The 18,989-nt window shown below is 38.0% G+C and overlaps 1 protein-coding gene across 5 annotated transcripts; it reads right to left on the bottom strand.

Moving 5' to 3' along the window:
* Positions 1-2,764: 2,764 nt before the first annotated feature.
* On the bottom strand, positions 2,765-17,259 carry c11h4orf54 (chromosome 11 C4orf54 homolog). Of its 5 annotated transcripts, none has more exons than XM_067399699.1 (4): positions 9,528-17,259; positions 8,704-8,742; positions 8,063-8,142; positions 2,765-5,598 (listed from the first exon to the last, which is right to left on the bottom strand). In XM_067399699.1, the coding sequence occupies exon 1, from the start codon at positions 16,898-16,900 to the stop codon at positions 12,599-12,601; it is 4,302 nt and encodes a 1,433-aa protein (XP_067255800.1). In that variant the 5' UTR covers positions 16,901-17,259; the 3' UTR covers positions 2,765-5,598; positions 8,063-8,142; positions 8,704-8,742; positions 9,528-12,598. The 5 variants fall into 5 exon arrangements, with proteins under 5 accessions (XP_067255800.1, XP_067255798.1, XP_067255799.1 ...); XM_067399697.1 differs by lacking the exon at positions 8,063-8,142 and having other exon boundaries at positions 9,528-9,695; positions 12,580-17,259; XM_067399698.1 differs by lacking the exon at positions 8,063-8,142 and having other exon boundaries at positions 9,528-9,686; positions 12,580-17,259.
* Positions 17,260-18,989: the final 1,730 nt, after the last annotated feature.

Here is an 18,989-nt window from a genome sequence, read left to right as displayed (position 1 = left end):
GTAGAGTTACAGCTAATATGGAAGTTTACATTCCCATTGCTGTATAGGAATGTGTGACAACCTTTTAACTAGACTATCACCTTTCACATTAGCGCTTTGCAACACATATTAGCATATGGATTTGTCGCAAATATTCTTGCTCCTGATCATAGGCACTTTAGACTTTCAAATTGCTGTCAATGAGCTCTTAATATGCTTCTGAGATGGTAAAAATACTTTGTACAGCTGACAGATAGTTGTTGGCAAACAGTCAGGAGAGGTTTGCTGGAGTCATTCTTTCAATGCCATTGTGCTTAGTAACAACAACTGATATGGGCTCTAGTAAACAACGCCCATCTGAAGCACTCATTGGAACAGTAATGTCTACTGGTGCAGTCCTTGGAAAAGTACATGTTTATTGGACAAGTAGCATTTTCAAAGAAGAAAACAACAACAGAATGATGATATCAAGTACAATTTTTATTTTTCCTGTAACTTCAAATCAGAGAGCATTTCTCCCTTTTTGCATCCCTTTGTTTTGAATCTCAGTCTTTATTCTTTCTAAGACGCTATAATGCGTATTCACATCCAATACGTCGCTCATCCATCTTCACACATACTTCTAACCATTGTAACATAACTTTGTCATCATGTCAGTCTCATTCAGATATCATTTATCAAGTGTAGCTCTTAAAACAGTGATTTTTTTTATAATGGCCATTACAGGAACATTCAATGTCGTCTTATGACATCAGGTGACTTCTGATTACAAACAAAACCAACATATTACACATACCAAACAGAAACATTTTTACATATTTACGCAGATGTTATGTAATTCACATATTTATTCTTTTAAAAAATATCTTTAAGTAAACGTAATCTTGTCACTGAATTTAAACACTCTGAAATGATATTCTCATTAAATTGATGACAACGCCACACCAAAACTTTGTCAAAAACAGCTTAACGGACTGGCCAGCAGCTCCAACAGCTGAAATAATTAATGAATTCACAATACTAGAACATGAGTTATTAAAAATTAGCTATGTGCATCAAAAAAAACAAAAAAACAGAGGATCCAAATGTATGGCCTCTGTTATTAAAATGTTCAGAAAAATGTCAGTTATAAAGACGTGAAAAAATAATAAAACCTATTATAATAAGCAATGCTGTCTACACTGGATGTGCCGCGCCACGTCAGATTCCAGGTGGTAAACTAATCCATCATTCTATTTCTGACATACTTAAAGCACTCGCTTTACTTTTGATATGAAGGATAAATGGATTGGCAACTGTCGCTTTGTCGCATCCAGTGTTGACAGCTTCTAGCTCGAATCAGCTTAAAATCTTAAATATATAAACAAGAAAAATAAACAAGTTGTTCATACAGTTTACAATACTCTTCAGCATGTTTAGATTAGGCTACTCTTTTAAAATCGAGGTTCAGTCAAATTTCCCATGGAAAACCTCTGATGATGCTAAATGTTGTCTAATAGTGTTTCTACACATGTATATATATATATATATATATATATATATATATATATATATATAGCGGCGTGATGCGACAAAAGACAACAGAGTGCAAGAGCCGGATTCAAGAAGTAAAAACTCCATAGGGAAATTTGTTTTTAACGATAACTTATAAAACTTTACAGACAGCCGTACTGTGAGCTACGAGGTTGCTAATTTATGGTATTTGCTCCTGTTGAAGCCTTCAGCCCACTTTATTTCAGCTTAGTTTTAAAATAATTGTGTTTAACAGCAGAATTTGTGGTGGAAAAACTACATTACCCATACATTACCCAGAAAATTCCTCCAATCAGAGTCAAAACAAGCAAAACGCCAAAATATTTAGTAAGCCCCACCCACTCCAATTATATACAGTCCAAAAGTTTGGAACCACTAAGATTTTTAATGTTTTTAAAAGAAGTTTCGTCTGCTCACCAAGGCTACATTTATTTAATTAAAAATACAGTAAAAAACAGTAATATTGTGAAATATTATTACAATTTAAAATAACTGTGTACTATTTAAATATATTTGACAAAGTAATTTATTCCTGTGATGCAAAACTGAATTTTTAGCATCGTTACTCCAGTCTTCAGTGTCACATGATCCTTCAGAAATCATTCTAATATGCTGATTTGCTGCTCAAGAAACATTTATGATTATTTTCAATGTTGAAAACAGTTGTGTACTTTTTTTTCAGGATTCCTTGATGAATAGAAAGTTCAAAAGAACAGCATTTATCTGAAATACAAAGCTTCTGTAGCATTATACACTACCGTTCTAAAGTTTGGGATCAGTAAGAATTTTTATTTTTATTTTTTTTAAAGAAATTAAAGAGATGAATACTTTTATTCAGCAAGGATGCATTAAATCAATCAAAAGTGGCAGTAAAGACATTTATAATGTTACAAAAGATTAGATTTCAGATAAACACTGTTCTTTTGAACTTTCTATTCATCAAATAATCCTGAAAAAAAATATTGTACACAAATATTATGTACAATTGTACACATTAAAAGTTTCTTGAGCAGCAAATCAGCATATTAGAATGATTTCTGAAGGATCATGTGACACTGAAGACTGGAGTAATGATGCTGAAAATTCAGCTTTGCATCACAGGAATTAATTACTTTGTGAAATATATTCAAATAGAAAACAGTTATTTTAAAATGTAATAATTTTTCACGAAATTACAGTTTTTACTGTATTTTTAATTAAATCAATGTAGCCTTGGTGAGCAGACGAAACTTCCTTTAAAAACATTAAAAATCTTAGTGGTTCCAAACTTTTGGACTGTACTATACATACATATATATATATATATTCTCAACCTCTTTAAATGAATAGTTTTATATTTTTCCATCATTTTTAATTTGATTACGCTGTTCGCAATGCTTCATGGGATTGTAGTTCTTTCCCTCACTAACGCCATTAAGTACACAGGTTTGTACCTTTGTATTTTTGTCCAATTTTCAAATAAATTTTTTGCTTTAAATTAATGTTTGTAGTGCTATGATTCACCTGGCCGATTAATTTCGTTTATGGCTTATAACACTTTAACAATGACTTTATTGAAAATTTTTTAAAAAGTAGGCACCTTTCATAATGAGCGATGCTGTCTACACTGGATGTGGACGACGCAACAAATCTCTGACAGTAAACTGTTGCTGTGTTCTATTTCTGACATACTTCAAGCTCTTACACTACTTCTAATATGAAGAACAAATGGATTTGTTTTGTCACGTCCAGTGTAGACAGCCTCAAGCTGTTGACAACTGTCGCGTCCGGTGTAGACACGGTGTCTTGTACACTGTGTTTTGTATAACAGTTTCTGTATTCAAAATACAAGAAATCCCTTCTAATATCTTTCATTTCTTCACCTGAAATCAGTTCACCTGACCTAGATCCATTATCACTGCAGCCAAAAGTGATGAAACTGCAATACCAAATCAAAATGACTTGGTAAACACATTCACTCAAACACTCATACTATACTGGTACTGTGAGATAATAGAGGAAATACCATCCCCTAAAACACTCCATTCACCACATCACCACACATTTGTGTGTGTTCAATGTGGTGGTCTATTCAATATCAGCAGAAAAAACAACACAACAATATACAATATAAAATTGTAATTCGTTCAGCTCACAGAACATCTCTCAAGGAAGAGTGTTGAGAATCAAGGTCAGGAGAAGAACTTCAGTCAAGGAATGATGGAAATCAGGAGAAATTGTGTGTGTTTTATATAGAGAACCTGTTAACAGCCTAATATCAACAGTATGAATTTAAGTGCTTGTTCATAATGGGATAGTTATATTGGATATATAATTGTGCACAAATATTGGCCTATTTTGACAATTAGGTTGCTTTCTAATGTTCATAGTTAGTCCTGAAAAACACTAATAATTTATTAATACTGAATACTGTCTGAACACGAATGTCGATTTTTCATACTGTTACATTATGATGCCAAAATTCGTAGCATTTAAAATAATAAGTTTTATTTTTCAGTGTTTTTTTAATTTTTTTATTATTTAGACATAAATAGTATAGTAGAGTTCTAATATTGGCTACTTATTGGTTAGCAGCCATAACATGAAAATAATTATTGTCAGAATTTTAATATCAGTGCTTTCTTAGCAGTCAACATTTAAAAAGTTCTCGGTAACACTTTACTTAAAGCCTTTATGTATACATATTGTACGCTATAATGAATAGTATCTTTTCATAAATAATTGTAATGGTAACGCTTTGCATTAGTTAACCTGAACTAAGAATAAACAATACTTCTACTGCATTTATTAATCTGAAATCAACATTTATTAATATCAACATTTACTAATGCATCAAAGGTTGTATCTGTTAATATATTGCTAATTGTTAGTTAATATTAGTAAATGCAAAAACTAACATTATCTTATGTAAAATTATTGTAAAGTGTTACCATTGTAACCAAAGTTAAAATGCATTATAATATTTGCAGATTCCTTGTTACATCTGAAATTGTTTGATTGTCATGTGTTTTAAAGCATTATACTTTCTAAAAGTGTAACAATGAATAGATAAGTATCATAATCTATTATAACTATGGTTACAATTATTCATGAGCAGGGCTTTTTTGTTCACCAGCCACTGTGGCTAGTGGTTTTACAAAGTTACTAGCCACTCAGCATTTACACTGACCACAATTTAGAAATTGATACCAAGGGGAAAAACTGCCATATAGATATTTGTAATATTATCTTATAATTTGGCAGCAGGTAATATTAGGCTACTGTCACTTTAAGACCTGACACATGGATCCATTATACTGTTACACATGTTTTCTTTCTCAACTGTTTACATTCACTTAAAACATAACTGACTGTGTGTTTATGTGAATAAGACTTGCCTTTTGACATTATTTTGTGCTTTTTGATGGTTTGAGCACAACAAGCAGCGAAAAAGAACTCTATTTAGTCCTGATTTAGTACTTTATGTGCGTGAACTTACAAAATCTGCGGGAATGAGTACAATTATGTGAAATGTGTGCAATCACTTGCCGAAATTCAAGCCCTGTAACAGCAACAATATTCATCCAGAGCAAATTTAACAAGTGAGTGAGACGAGAGCGAGAGCGAGAAAGCGCAGCTGGTATCGTGTACATCTTTTTTGTGGAAAATGAGCATTGGAAGCATTTTAGATGTATTTCAGTTTTGACAACACTACATTGCAAAAAATACTTTTATAATGCAATATATATATAAACGCTGTAAGTAAAGTGTAATCAAGTTCTCTTTAACTTAATTAACTGACATCATTCTGAAGGTGCTTAAAGTGATATTTTACAATAACCTATACAGTAAATGCACATGAATTCAACTACCCATTGAAAAAAAAAAAAATCCAATGCAGAAAAATCCATCCACTTTCATAAAGATTTGAGAAGCAGATAGAAAAAATGTTATAACACAGAATGAAGCAAGTGGGATGATCAGGATAAACAAGCAGGCCACAAATAATAAAGGGAGAAGAGTGGGGAAATTTCATGATGAAGGAGATTCCAAAATACAGTGAATAAATTCAGCAAAAAATGGAAGAGACATCAACTCACGGGGCTCCTGTGTGAAACAAAACAAGAATTATATTAAAAACTGAATTTCACAACGGGGTTCTTCTGTCAGCAATGCGAACAAAGTTATCAGTTAACAGGTTAGTTATTTAAGCCGTATTTAAAATCGAGCATGATCTTCAAGTGTCTCTAAAACCATCCACTGCTTGCTAATAGCTGGATTATTGGTCATTAAAATATTGCAGACCAGGCGTCTTACATTACTCCCCTGTGCCGCCGGAATGCACGCTGGCTGATTTGTTTGTAATATCCCTCAGCTAAAGCTTCTGGCCCGCCTCTGGGTCTTTCCCTTTAACTTAAGGCTGTCCTATAAAAAGGTGACCTGCCTGCGCCCCAAGCATCTCAGGATGATGAGTCTTGATATTCAGCAGCAGCTGGCACAACACTGTATCAGCACAAACACATGCCTCAAACTGGCTGACCTTTCTCTCCTCCCACTGCTATGCCAATAATGCCACGCCTCTTCCCTTCTGCCCGTGGGCAGAGCAGACGCCACGCCAAACAAGCTCTTTATAGGTCTTATCTTATCACCATCCATACCTTAGCCATATAGTAGCTCTTGAGGAAATAGAACAGTAGTCATGTATTTTGGTGGTGCTATTTTATGACTTGAGCAGGAGGTGTTAAGATAAAACCATTTTTATTTATACTCATATAAACAAAATAGTGTACAGTCACATATGGTATTGGTGTCAAATAAATAATTTATGCAGTGGTGGACCGTAACAAAGTAGTTTTACTTCATTTACTTCGTATTTCAAAAACAGTATCTGTACTGTGTATTTATTTTGGGAATATTTACTGTTACTTCACTATATTCCAAAGCACAATATTGCACTTTTTATTTCATAAAAACATTGTTCCTTGCTATAAAACAAACCTGAGACATGATAGCAATGTATGATTCATATGGAAGCTTGTTTCTGCCACTGAATAAAAAATAAATAAGGAAATTCTGACTTTTTTCTCACAATTGCGAGTTTATATCTCACAATTTTACTTTCTTTTCTCGCAACTGGGAGAAAAAAAAGTCAGAATTACACTGAACGATTCATTCACGAATCTGACTGATCCAATTGCAGCTGTTCTTGAGTAAACAACTCACTGATTCAATGATCCGGTCAAAATGTCATCACAGCTTGAATGCCATGAGAAGTAAGTTTCTTGAGGAAACAAAACTATTTCGAGAGAGTGCAAAAGCATTGAAATATGTTTTTTTTTCCTCCCATGTCTTTTTTTTTTTCCATAACCATGTCCCTTTAGGGGCTCTGTAGTACATGTGTATAATAAGTATAATAAGTAATGTATAATAAGTTTTGGTAATAAAATAAAAATAAAAAGTTTGCTTATTTGCAGATCAATACATAATAAATGTCTGCTCTGTTTTTTCTTATTAGTGCTGACTAGTACTAGCCATAGAATAAATAATAAACATAGTTCAGTACTTTTTACTTTTAATACTACCGTACATTCAAAATCAATTACTTTTGTACTTAAATAATAATGAAAATGAGTACTTAAACTTCATGCAGTAATATTTTAAATACAGTAAAAGTACATATAAAGTATATAAATAAAAAGTACAGTATCTGTACTTTTACTCAAATACTTGATTTGTGTACTTTTCCATCACTGAATTTATAAGATACAAATGGCTTCAAACATTTTTATTCATAAAAAGAAAAAAATGAACAAAATAGGGGAATAATATTGTGAAATAGGGGGAAAATATTATAAGTGACATTATATTGCAGCAATGTGGATCCAAATTCTATACACTATACAGTCTTAGAAAAAATGTTCTATATAGAAGCCTCGGGTTCTTGACTTGTAAAGATAAACAGTAGAAATGTCTTAAATGATTGCATAATACTTTCATGTTGTTTAATTCATAATTTAATCAAAATAAAAATGAATTAAAACAAAATTAATTAATTAAAACTAAATCCACAAAATGATCCCATGATAGGAACCCTTAAAAGGTTGTAATATGAAGCACCTGACAGTACTCTTTAAGGTTCTGTATATAAGCTTTTCTTCTAAGAGTGTAAAGTGTTGTGAAACATTTTGCAAGCCTCTAAACCCTGTAGTGTTAACGATAGAGCATGGCATCTGCAATACCAATGTTGTGGGTTCGATTCTAACACACAAACTGATAAGACATTTATGCACTGTAAGTCTGTAAACTTTTACTGTTAGTTTGGATAGAAGCATCTGCAAAATGTAAATGCAAACACAAAACTCAGGTGGCTTTCAACTTCCAATAAGTATAAATAACCCTTAAACAACCAAAAAAGTCACATTTTCTTCATAATCAAAGCCTCGATTTCTTTCAGTATCTTTTAAGTAATTCAAATGAATCAATATAATGGCAATGATATATTCCCAGCCAAAGCATTGCCTTTAAAGGTATAGTTCACCCAAAAATGAAAATTTGATGTTTATCAGCTTACCCCCAGCACATCCAAGATGTAGGTGACTTTGTTTCTTCAGTAGAACACAAATGATGATTTTTAACTCCAACCGTTGCCGTCTGTCAGTCAAATAATGCGAGTGAATGGAAACTTCTTTTATAAGAGTAAATAAAACTTGCTTAGACAAATCCAAATTAAACCCTGCGGCTCATGACGACACATTGATGTCCTAAGACACGAAACGATCGGTTTGTGCGAGAAATCGACGCGCTGGGGGTAAGCAGATAAACATCAAATTTTCATTTTTGGGTGAACTATTCCCTTAAGGGGCAGTTATCCTAATGGTTAGAGAGTCAGACTGGTAACCCGAAGGTTGCGTGTTCAGCAGAAAATGGCTGCCCATTGCTCCAGATGTGTGTGTCATGGTTTACAGTGTGTGTTCACTCCTCACTGTTCCTAACGTGTGTGCAATAACTTGGATGGTTAAATACAGAGACAAATTCTGAGTTTGGTTTACCATACTTGGCCTTCACTTCACTTCACAAATATGTTTACAGGTCTGATTCAAACCTTACTTTTATTAAGAGGAAATATCAAATATATAATTAATATTGTATAGCTTATGAGAATCTAAAACGATAGTTCACCCAAAAATTACAGTACTGTCATCATTTACTCACCATTATGTCGTTCCAAACTTGTATGACTCTTTTTTTCTTCTGCAAAACACAAAAAAAGATATTTCAAAAAATGTCCATGTTTTTCTGTATATTAAGTAAATGGGGCCCAATGTTGTTTTGACAAAAACTGTTCTTTAAAACAGGGATGTTCCTAGCTATAAGCAATTTAAGCGGCTAGCAAAGCAAAAAAAAAAAAAAAAAAAAAAAAATCATTTAAAAAAAATACTAAAGACTGTTAAAGATAAATTACACAGTTTTTAGGGTCCCCTTGTAGCCAGAGAGAAAAGGGTGAAGCGGTAAGAGATTGTTGTAGCCAGATGTGACTTGTTTTTTGTCTTAATGAAGTGCACTTATAAGCCGGAAGTGCAAAAAATGGAAGAGGAACGTTTACTTTTAATTTGTATAGTTATTTACTTTTCATTTATTTCATTTTTTTTTTTTTTCATACAGGTTTAAAACAACATGAATAAATAATGAAAGATTAATTTTCATTTTTGGGTGAACAGTCCCTTAAAATTATAGTATATAATCACCATCACTGATTTACAGTATATACTTAAATAATTCAAGCAGTCTTTAGACATTATTTATCTAAAATGATGCTCAAGAGCTATTAAAGTTTTGAAAAGCTATTTGGCATTTTCAGTTCAAGCTTAATCTGAAAAATTGTATCAGATGTATTGAATCTTTTTTGTTGTTGTTTACATTGTTGTGTTAATCTATACAATATAATACTTCCTGAGTTTATACTATACTGAGTATATACTGTAAATCTTAAAGGGTTATTTCACTCAAAAATGAAAATTCTGTCATGAATTACTCACCCTTATGTCGTTCCAAACCAGTAAGACCTTCGTTCATCTTCAGAACGTCAGAACGCCGGCTCATTATTGGCCGGCTCCTGCGTCAGCATCACACACGTGCGTCGTGCTGCTCATGTGAACAGCGTCTGCCAATACTGAGCCGGCGTTCTGACATAGAACCTGGAAGCGCTGAGCGTAAAAAGCATAAGAGAATGACACAGAAGAGAAGATATTGTTGAATAAAGTCGTTATTTTTGTTTTGTTTTTGCGCACAAAAAGTATTCTCCGTCGCTTCATAAAATTAAAGGGTATAATGCTATTTCATGTATTATGGCGTATTTACACTGTTAAAGAGTTGTATTCTCATGCTAAACCAAAGTTTCAAAACACGCGTTGGACGTATGACGGAGTATTTCTGTGCCAAAAATACTGCATCAACAATGTCACCAAAGAAGTGTGTTTTTGGTTGTGAGGGAAAGATAACCTTGCTTCCCATAGAACCCAGCGTTAAGTGGAGCTGAGAGTTTTGTGCTTGTGCATTACATTGATGCGCTTTCGATATTTGTTATTAAAATAACCATAAAAACTGATAGTTGCAATCACTTTTTTATTGGTTAAAATTAATGGAGCATATCTTGTGTTTTTCCGTTCCTGTTCGAGCCCTCAGGATCGGCGCTTATGGTTTCATAAACAAGGCCCAGTTCTATGCTGGATTTACAGATCGTTTGAAACTGAAAGATGGAGCGGTCACAGCGATAATGATCCTGGTCATGAGTCAAAACTGCATGTGGTGAGTAAAACTGCTTCAAATGTCTGTTTTGTTGGCAATAGGTGCCAAAGTGCATATATTGTAAACAACATGAATGTAGTGAATTCATAAATTCATTATTCATCATTCATTATACGCGATATTCATTATAGTGATTCAAAAGTTATTCAGGGATAATGCGATGGTGTATTGTGTGTGTTTAAAGCTACAGTACGCAACTTTTTTTGGTTAAAAATGATCCAAAATCAACTTTTGAACAAGTACATAACCAGCCAGTGTTCAAAACTATCTCATTATCTTGTCTAGATTCACAACAGTAAGCTTGTAATAATGTTTTATTATAAGAGCGACATGGCCGATTTCCGTGGGAAATTCAAGCATGCAGCAGTTCGTCGGTGCGTCATTACGTCACGTCCGTAAACAAAGGAAGGAGTACCGTCTAGAGGCTAGTCGTTTTATCACGTGAGGATGCTGCCGGTAGCGCCACATTTATAGACTTTTCTCACAGCAGCTGAAATAATTAAACTAATAATTGTGATGGCGGATAGTAATCCAGAAAGATCCAAATGCCAATCATCAGTGACAGCAGGAGATTCAGCCATAGTCAAAAAGCAAAAGCCTCCACGCACTCGGCTGTTTTCAGAAAGACTCGGTACAGCGCATCTATCTTTTATAAATATGGTAAAACTAAAGACTTTTTGGAGATTTGAAGGATGCACTACTACTCTATAGGTACTCAAGATTAACATGAGAATGGAAGAAGCTGTGTGTGATACCCCCCCTTTAAGGTTGGTTGCACCATTGTAGTCACATCGTCGGTTTTAACGATGTCTTTAGTACCTTTCTGGAACTTGAAAGTGGTGATTAAATTGCTGTCTATTGAGGAGTCAGATACCTCTCAGATTTTATCAAAAATATCTTAATTTGTGTTCTGAAGATGAACGAAGGTCTTACGGGTGTGGAACGACATGAGGGTGAGTAATATTTTTTTATTTTTTAAATACATTTTTTTAACTGCCTATTTTGGGGCATCATTAACTATGCACCGCTTCAGGGCTGCTGGCCCTTTAAATCTCGTGCTCCCTGCCCATCGAGCTCGCGACTAATACAGTGCATTTACAAAGTTCACACAGTTAATATAACCCTCAAATGGATCTTTACAAGATGTTCGTCATGCATACTGCATGCATGCTTCGGATCATGTGAGTATAGTATTTATTTGGGTGTTTACATTTGATTCTGAATGAGTTTGAGGGTGTGCTTTGTGACTTAAGCTAACATTACACACTGTTGGAGAGATTTATAAAGAATGAAGTTGTGTTTATGGATTATACAGACTGCAAGTGTTTAAAAATGAAAATAGCGACGGCTCTTGTCTCCGTGAATACAGTAATAAACGATGGTAACTTTAACCAACAGTAGCCTACGTTAGCAACATGCTAACAAAACATTTAGAAAGACAATTTACAAATAACACTAAAAATATCATGATATCATGGATCATGTCAGTTATTATTGCTCCATCTGCCATTTTTCGCTGTTGTCCTTGCTTGCTTACCTAGTCTGATGATTCAGCTGTGCACAGACGTTAATACTGGCTGCCCTTGTGTAATGCCTTTCATAATGTTGGGAACATGGGCATATGCAAATATTGGGGGCGTACACCCAAACTGTTACGCAACAGTTATGTTGAGATTGGCCTGTTCTTCGGAGGTCTTTTAAACAAATGAGATTTATATAAGAAGGAGGAAACAATGGAGTTTAAGACTCACTGTATGTAATTTCCTTGTACTGAACTCTTGTTATTCAACTATGCCAAGATAAATTCAAATTTTTATTCTAGGGCACCTTTAAGAATATGGAAGGTGAAAGCTAGTTATTTTATTTTAAATCATGTTAAATATGGATATTTTTGGATATGGATATTTTTCTTACACAAACACATCGCTTTGCTTCAGAAGGACTTAAAACCTGGAGCCGTGTGGAGTAGATTTATGATGGATGGATGCATTTTTTTTCAAAAAGTTTTTTTTCTGTGCACTATAAAGTTTTGGAGCATCAGGGTGATTATTAATATAACTCCGATTGTAGTAGTCTGAAAGAAGAAAGTCATATACACCTACTGTAGGATGGCTTAAGGATGAGTAAATTATGGGGTAATTTTCATTTTAAAGTGAACTAATCCTTTAAAAATATTTTTTTTGTTTAGTTCAAATATAGTCAATCATTTTTAAAATCCCTTAACATTATGAAAAGCATTCAATGCATGCAAATATGATGAAGAAATAAAGAATTTGCACTTACGCTGCAGGTGGGCGGGACTTTACCTATGCTCCACCACAAAGCTCATGGTGGTGCCGTCGAAGGAGGGGGGAGCGATGATCCTTGGCCCTTGCTGGGAGGTGATGCTGATGACAGGCTGCTTGCTATTGGCCAGCCTGCTGGTGGTAACATGTTGAGCCACAGAGGTTGTTTGCGATGACTTCCCAGATGGCATATAGTAAGGGCTCTCCATATAAGCCCCATCCTCCTGCTGTCCCATGTGCGAATGGGATTTCTCCCCATCATCTGCTTCTGACTGCATAGAGAGCTGGGACTGAATAGTGCGTGTGGGGATCATCGTGGTTGGCATGTATCCCGGGTAAAACATGTAGGTGTGGCCATAAGCTCCCGGGCCGAGGGCGAGAGGGGATATTGGAAGTGGGACGGGGGTCATGGGAGGCTGTTGCGGCATGGGGACGTCCACATACTGCCCGGTTTCTGGGTCGAACAGACGCCTGGTGGCTGGCTGCACCGGAGTGTCCACTAAGTAGTAGCTTCCTGTTGTGGGATCCAGCAGCATCTTCCTTTGGGTTGTCTGGAAGTGCTCTGTCGGGATGGGGGAGGGTTGAACTGAAGGGGAGAAGCAAATGACTTGAGGCTGAGCAGCTTGCATTGTGACAGGCAGGGGTGTGTGGTAAATAGTGGCGGTAGGGGTATCCGGGGACCGTGTCTCCATGACAAACGATGAACGTTTTGGTGACGGATGGCTTCTGATGTCACTGCGAGCCAGGTAAGAAGGCGGACTGGCCGTTTGGGTCTTACCTCCTCCAGGTGGGACTGTATAAACAGCCGTTTTGCCCAGTCCAGCTGCGGTCGGCTTTTTGGCGGATGTGGCGTGAGGCTTCACGGGTATGGTTAGGTAGTTCTCCGAATCTGCTATGGAAGTGAACTGCAGAGGGGCAAACTCAGTCTCACTGCCGTTCGGCCTCTCCCGCTCTTCGAGCACACGCTTTGGCTGAGATATCTTGAAGGAAATGGGTAGTTTCGGAGATCTGGGTGTCACGGCCTTCGTGCTCAGAGGTGCTGGTGATGCTACTGGCTTCTTGGTTATATTATTGCATGGTGTTCCTGTGAGCTGCATGAGCGCTTTAGGGCCGTTTCGCTCTTCCCGCGTAATCGGAGTGGCTGATAACTTGTCGTCTTTTTTAGGGGGCGTCTCCATCAGGTTTGAGTTTGAATCTCGTCTCAGCAAACTATCAGCAGGAGCACCGCTTTCCTGTTCCTCCACAGTGTGCTTCTCGCTGGAGATGAGCGAGAGCACGTGGCTGTCTGTTATAGGCCGCGGTTCTGTTTTTCTCTTCCACTCATTCTTGTCAAAAACATACAGTTGCTCCATTGTTTTGACAGCGGCTTGCAATTTTTCCAAAGCGGCTTGGTTGGCCATCTTGGGTTCAGTTTTTTTCTCGCTGGCGTCGCTTGATTTATCTTGTTTTTTTGTGCTCGTCTCGATTCTTAATCCGGTTGGAACCTCTTGCTTTGGCAGCCTGTTAGCTACGGCAACCTGAGGAGAGGACCTGTCAGTCTCAACTATATCCTCTGGAAATCGTCTCTTGGGGGTGTCTATTAAATTTCCGGATTGCTTCACATTGCTATTTGTATTCACAGACTGGCATTTAATCACTATGGGTGAAAGAGAGGCTGAGTTCAGATAAGGACTCTGCTTTAATGTCTTCTGCTCACCATCACTAGATTTGTTGTCGTTGTTATCTAAAGACACAAAGTGATACGAGCTCTTAACCAATTTACGCACGTCTCTAACCTGGTGAATGGGGGTCTGTAGCTTGCCCTTACTATCTCTAATGTCTCTGACTATAAAGTGAGGCACTTTGTCAGAGGACTCACCCTTGAAAGCCGCGGCGAGCGCTTGGCATCTGGTGTCCTCAGCTGTCTTGCAGCCTAAATTGGGAGTCAGCAGCTTTGCGATATTGAACGGGTCGCTTTTGTTGTCCCGTACGCTCCGCAGGCTTATTTTGATTTCGGGGGACTTCGATGTCACAGCGCTGCGCGAGGCGTCTGACACATAAAGTGTGTTCGAGCGCCACTTTAAAGCTCCGCTTTCTCCTTGATCGCGCGTGGAATAATTAACAGTCGGCAGGGGTTTCCCGAGGTCCTTCTCCGAGGACGGAAGCTGTATGCTTGGCACAAATAAATGTGACATTTTAGTGTGCTTGCCGCTCGCTGAATCGTTGGTTTCCTCCGGGCACTCGCGCAGCGGCTTCCCCTCAGGAGTTTTGTCGTTTTTATGTTCCTTTTGAAACTCTAGCTCGCCTTCCCTCCACGACCTGAACGCGCTATTTTGGCTGCGAAGCAGCGTGCTTTTGGATGCTTCGAATGCTCCTTTTTTAGTATCATTCGCCGACTCTAAATTAGTTTCTGATGCACTCGTCAAAGTCTCTTCTTTGCGCACGTCCTCTTTGGAATCGCTTGAATTACCGTCTACTATGTCGCCCAGATCGTCCACGCAGACGATAGTGAAGTCGGAGTCGGCTTCTGAGAATTTCGAGCTTTGCCTTTGCAGCCCTTTGGAATTTTTCTTGGCCGCTTTCTCTCTCTGTGCTTCTTGCGTCGCGAAGCACGGAGAGGGCGCGTGGTGCGCCTCGCATATCTCACCCCTCTCCATTTTGCGCTCTTGCTCAAACTGCATTTTCTTAGAAATGACATTTTTGAGGAGACTCGAAGCGAATATGGCTTTCTTGTGTGTGTCCTCCATGGTTTCACCTGCATTGCAGGGTCGCTTGCTGGCCTCACTCCCTTGAGCGCTTGGCAAGGTGTGTGTAACTTCATCTGTGGAACGTGATCCTTCAGCGCTTTCGTTTACAGGCTGCCCGGATTTGACATTGCATCGAAAATTGAGCGTTTCGGTCAGTCTTATGAGGCCACTTTGGCCCTGTGAGAACTTCCCCATGAGCTCAATCTTTTTTGTGGTGGACGATGCGTTTTTGTGGCCGACTAAATTGCCGTTCAGAGCGAATATCTCAACGGGGGGCGCTCGCATGCTGGTCAACGTCAAGCCTGTTATCCCCTTACCGTCCCTCTTTTTGGCGAAATGGAAATTGGGTGTGGAGCCTTTATGCGCTACTAAGTTTTTATCTCGCCCCTTGCCATACTTTAGGTCAACAAACGTCGACCAGCTGTTGATTCCAAGCCCATGCTCGGAAGCTGAAGACTCACTAGAAGTGCTAAAGTTGATGGCATCGAAATATGGATACGCCAAACTTTTGAAAGCCCTGGCAGTGAGATTACGCACTTCCTTATCGGCGTCATCCAGCTCGCTCACCGCGCTGGACGCACCGCTGGAATACTCATTCACTCGTTTGCTGCCGAAGTGCAAGCGCCCTGGCACAGCTATGAAGCACTTTGCGTTATCACACACTTTGTCTCCCTTTGCATCCACTCCTCTCAAAACGTAGCGACTTGTGTCTTTTTCGTGATCTTGGATGCTATTTGGCTCATTCACAGCGCGGGAAGTGGCTTTGATTGACAGGTGAATCTGCCCGGTTGTATTTTGCTTTTTTGACAGGCCCTCATCTGAGCTGGCACATTTGTCCGTGTCACAGAGATTGCTTTCAGGCTTACTGCTGACCACTGCTCCGCTCGTATTAGCCTGGTTGCTTTTCATACTGGCATCTTTCGCCCCCATCGTTTCATCACTGTCAAAAGAGGCGTAATCGACAAACGAGTAGACCTGGAGATCGTCCTCGAGATCCCAGCTCGATCCGGTCTCAAAGTCGTAATCCACATCATGGTCCAACTCCAAAAGCTGGATTTCGTGGGTTGTGATATAGTGGGACTCATCTTCGCGGTCTTCGGGCGAGTCGTGATCCGAAAGCACCAGAGTCACCTCATCGTCCGATTCACTTCTGCTGCTCAGATAAACTTCATTGTATTGCTCGTTGTTATCAAGGCTCTGTGTCTCCAAATTTGGGGATTTGGGGCTTTTCTTCTCGGTACAGTCCGTTTTATCGGCTTGAGGTATTTCCGAAGTTGCTGTTTCAAAAGAGCTCGACTTTTCCGCGCATTTATTTTCAGTAGATTCGTTTATTTCTTCAGTGGAAGGTTTATGCTCTCCTTCTGAATCGCTCATGCTACTAATACTTTTAATAATTGCCAGTTGATTTGAGTCTCCAGTAAATGATACTTTCACTGTTTTCGTATCATCCAATTTCAGTTCCAGCAGGTCGTTCAGATCCACATAGTTTGACTCTTCTTGTGCTTCTATCAGGCGCATGTCTCGTTTGGAAAGCAAGTTTTTAAACGAATCGGTGTCTTGGTGGTAAATAAGCGTTTTCTCCGATGCTGCCATTGGCTTTGTTTGTGATGAAGCCGTAGTTGTCTTTTAGGAGAGACACCAGTCCCCAGGAATCCCCCACTGCACTGCCCGTTGTCCAATCCTAGTGGAGCTGTGGCTCTGCGCTGCCTTCCTCACCCACAGTTGTGAGAGCGGCACTCGAGAACGTCATTTCACACGCGCGCCAGACGTTCACGCGACCTCCTTTCAGTGAGGGAAACGCCACTTCTCTCGCCCTACTGTACTTTCTCCTAGAATATGTCATGAATATTCCCGTAAAAATGCGATGGGAGGCGACAAACGGAGCCCTACTTTCATGACACAGCCTGTTGTGTCGCGCGCTATCACTTAAAATGCAGTTGACTGCAAATTTAGAGCAGATGACGAAATGCGAAAACGGCTATTTTAGAACGAGGATGTTATGTTCAGCGTGTTTTGTTACATACTGCAGACAAGGCTGACTCCCCCGACACAACATTTGCGCTAAAAATGAATCCTCTTTAAGCTTCTCGCTCGACAATGTGCGCTTTTGACGTGTCACTTGCCTTAACCCAACAAAAGAAATATGTCACTGCCATATAATCACTCTCAGTCATGTGATGGAAAGGTTGACGCTCATGATGAAGTTACATCATGACGAATATGAGAGGGATTCACAGTCAGTGATGAAGCAATGATGAATGCAGTTGCGCTGCATAAATAAATAGTGGAGGAATTGATGAAGTGTTGCGTAGTTTATGTGTAGGCTAGATAAAGTTTAGTTCCGGTCGCCTATAACTTCTTATAAAACAGTTCCATTTTTCCACCATTATTCCCCGAAGTCTAATTTTTATGCTTAAAACACACTTTTTGGGGCAAGGTCAGCACCACGGCGGTGGACAGCTCCAGTAGACACTACGTCATTTGTTCATGCACTCTAGTTCCTAACGTAAAATATAATTCACAGATTTTTTTTATTTAAGCTAACAATAATGTGGTGTTTAAAATATTTATCTGTCTGTTTGAAAGAACTTTTGTCGATTAAATAAAGTGCATCAGGAAAAAATAGTAGCCCATTGCGTCTGAGGGGTGTGGCCTCACATGAATATTTAATTACGTAGGCCTGGGCAACGAATAAGAAAGGACTTATGTGTACTGTAGTCGTTGTTATTATAGGGGTTAGAGGCTAAAAGTGTTTACATTTCTGTTATAGCGTGAAATATGCTGTTTTGTGTAAAATTATGGTAGCCTATTTAAATTCAGTGTTTCTTCTCATTAGGAAACTTATTCACATTCATCTTTTATACAAATAGCCAAAAAGCCATATATAAACATATTTACTTAATCTAGCATCTGAGCAAAGGTTTTACAATAAAAGCATACCTTGAATATTTATATATTTATAGGCTATATATAATATTTATATACTGTATATCTGTAGTTTAGAACAATGTCTTGTTCTGGACATGGGGTAATGTCCTCATCAGTCACCCTATCCTTGTAATACCTATGTCATACCCATGTCATTATTCAAAATTGTGTCCTGATATGTCACAAAAATGCGTGCGCACACACACACACACACACACACAAAATGGTTTTAAGCCAGTTATTTATATCTTTTGCTGTAGTGTGTCAGTATAGGAAACATCAGTTTATGTTTCTAAACATTCCGTTTGCCATTATTTCTAATAATCCAGTGAGATTTTTTTGTCTGACAACAAGTCTGCCAGTATGCTCCACTCAGAGATCTGATTTCATCAGTCCGTCTGTGAAAAAACTGAGTCAGACAAATCCAGAACTGCAGCAACATCTTCAAGATGCTTAGAGAAACCAATACCTGCAAAGCTACCTGAAAAACTATGTGCAAGTGTACATAGGACAAAATCAAAGGGTTGTCATATACTAAATACTGATTTGATTTAGTTCAAGGGGTTCTTGATTATGATTTAACTTTTTTTTAAACATTAGTTAGTGTATAATTTTGCTGTTTGAGCATAAACAGCATCTGCAAAGTTACAATGCTCAAAGTTCAATGGGAAAGACATTTTCTTTTACAGAAATGGCTTTTTAAGGACTACAAAAAACTTCTGGTTGGTACGGAAGAGGATTAGGGCCAAGCAAT

This window comes from Chanodichthys erythropterus, chromosome 11, assembly GCF_024489055.1.
Source record: "Chanodichthys erythropterus isolate Z2021 chromosome 11, ASM2448905v1, whole genome shotgun sequence".
Lineage (NCBI taxonomy): Eukaryota > Metazoa > Chordata > Actinopteri > Cypriniformes > Xenocyprididae > Chanodichthys > Chanodichthys erythropterus.
The sequence above is the reverse complement of the archived record's forward strand: the minus strand, read 5'-3'. Positions and strand labels throughout refer to the sequence as shown.

Coding starts and splice junctions, on each gene's coding strand:
- c11h4orf54 (XM_067399699.1), bottom strand. CDS start 16,900: ATGGCAGCATCGGAGAAAACGCTTATTTACCACCAAGACACCGATTCG.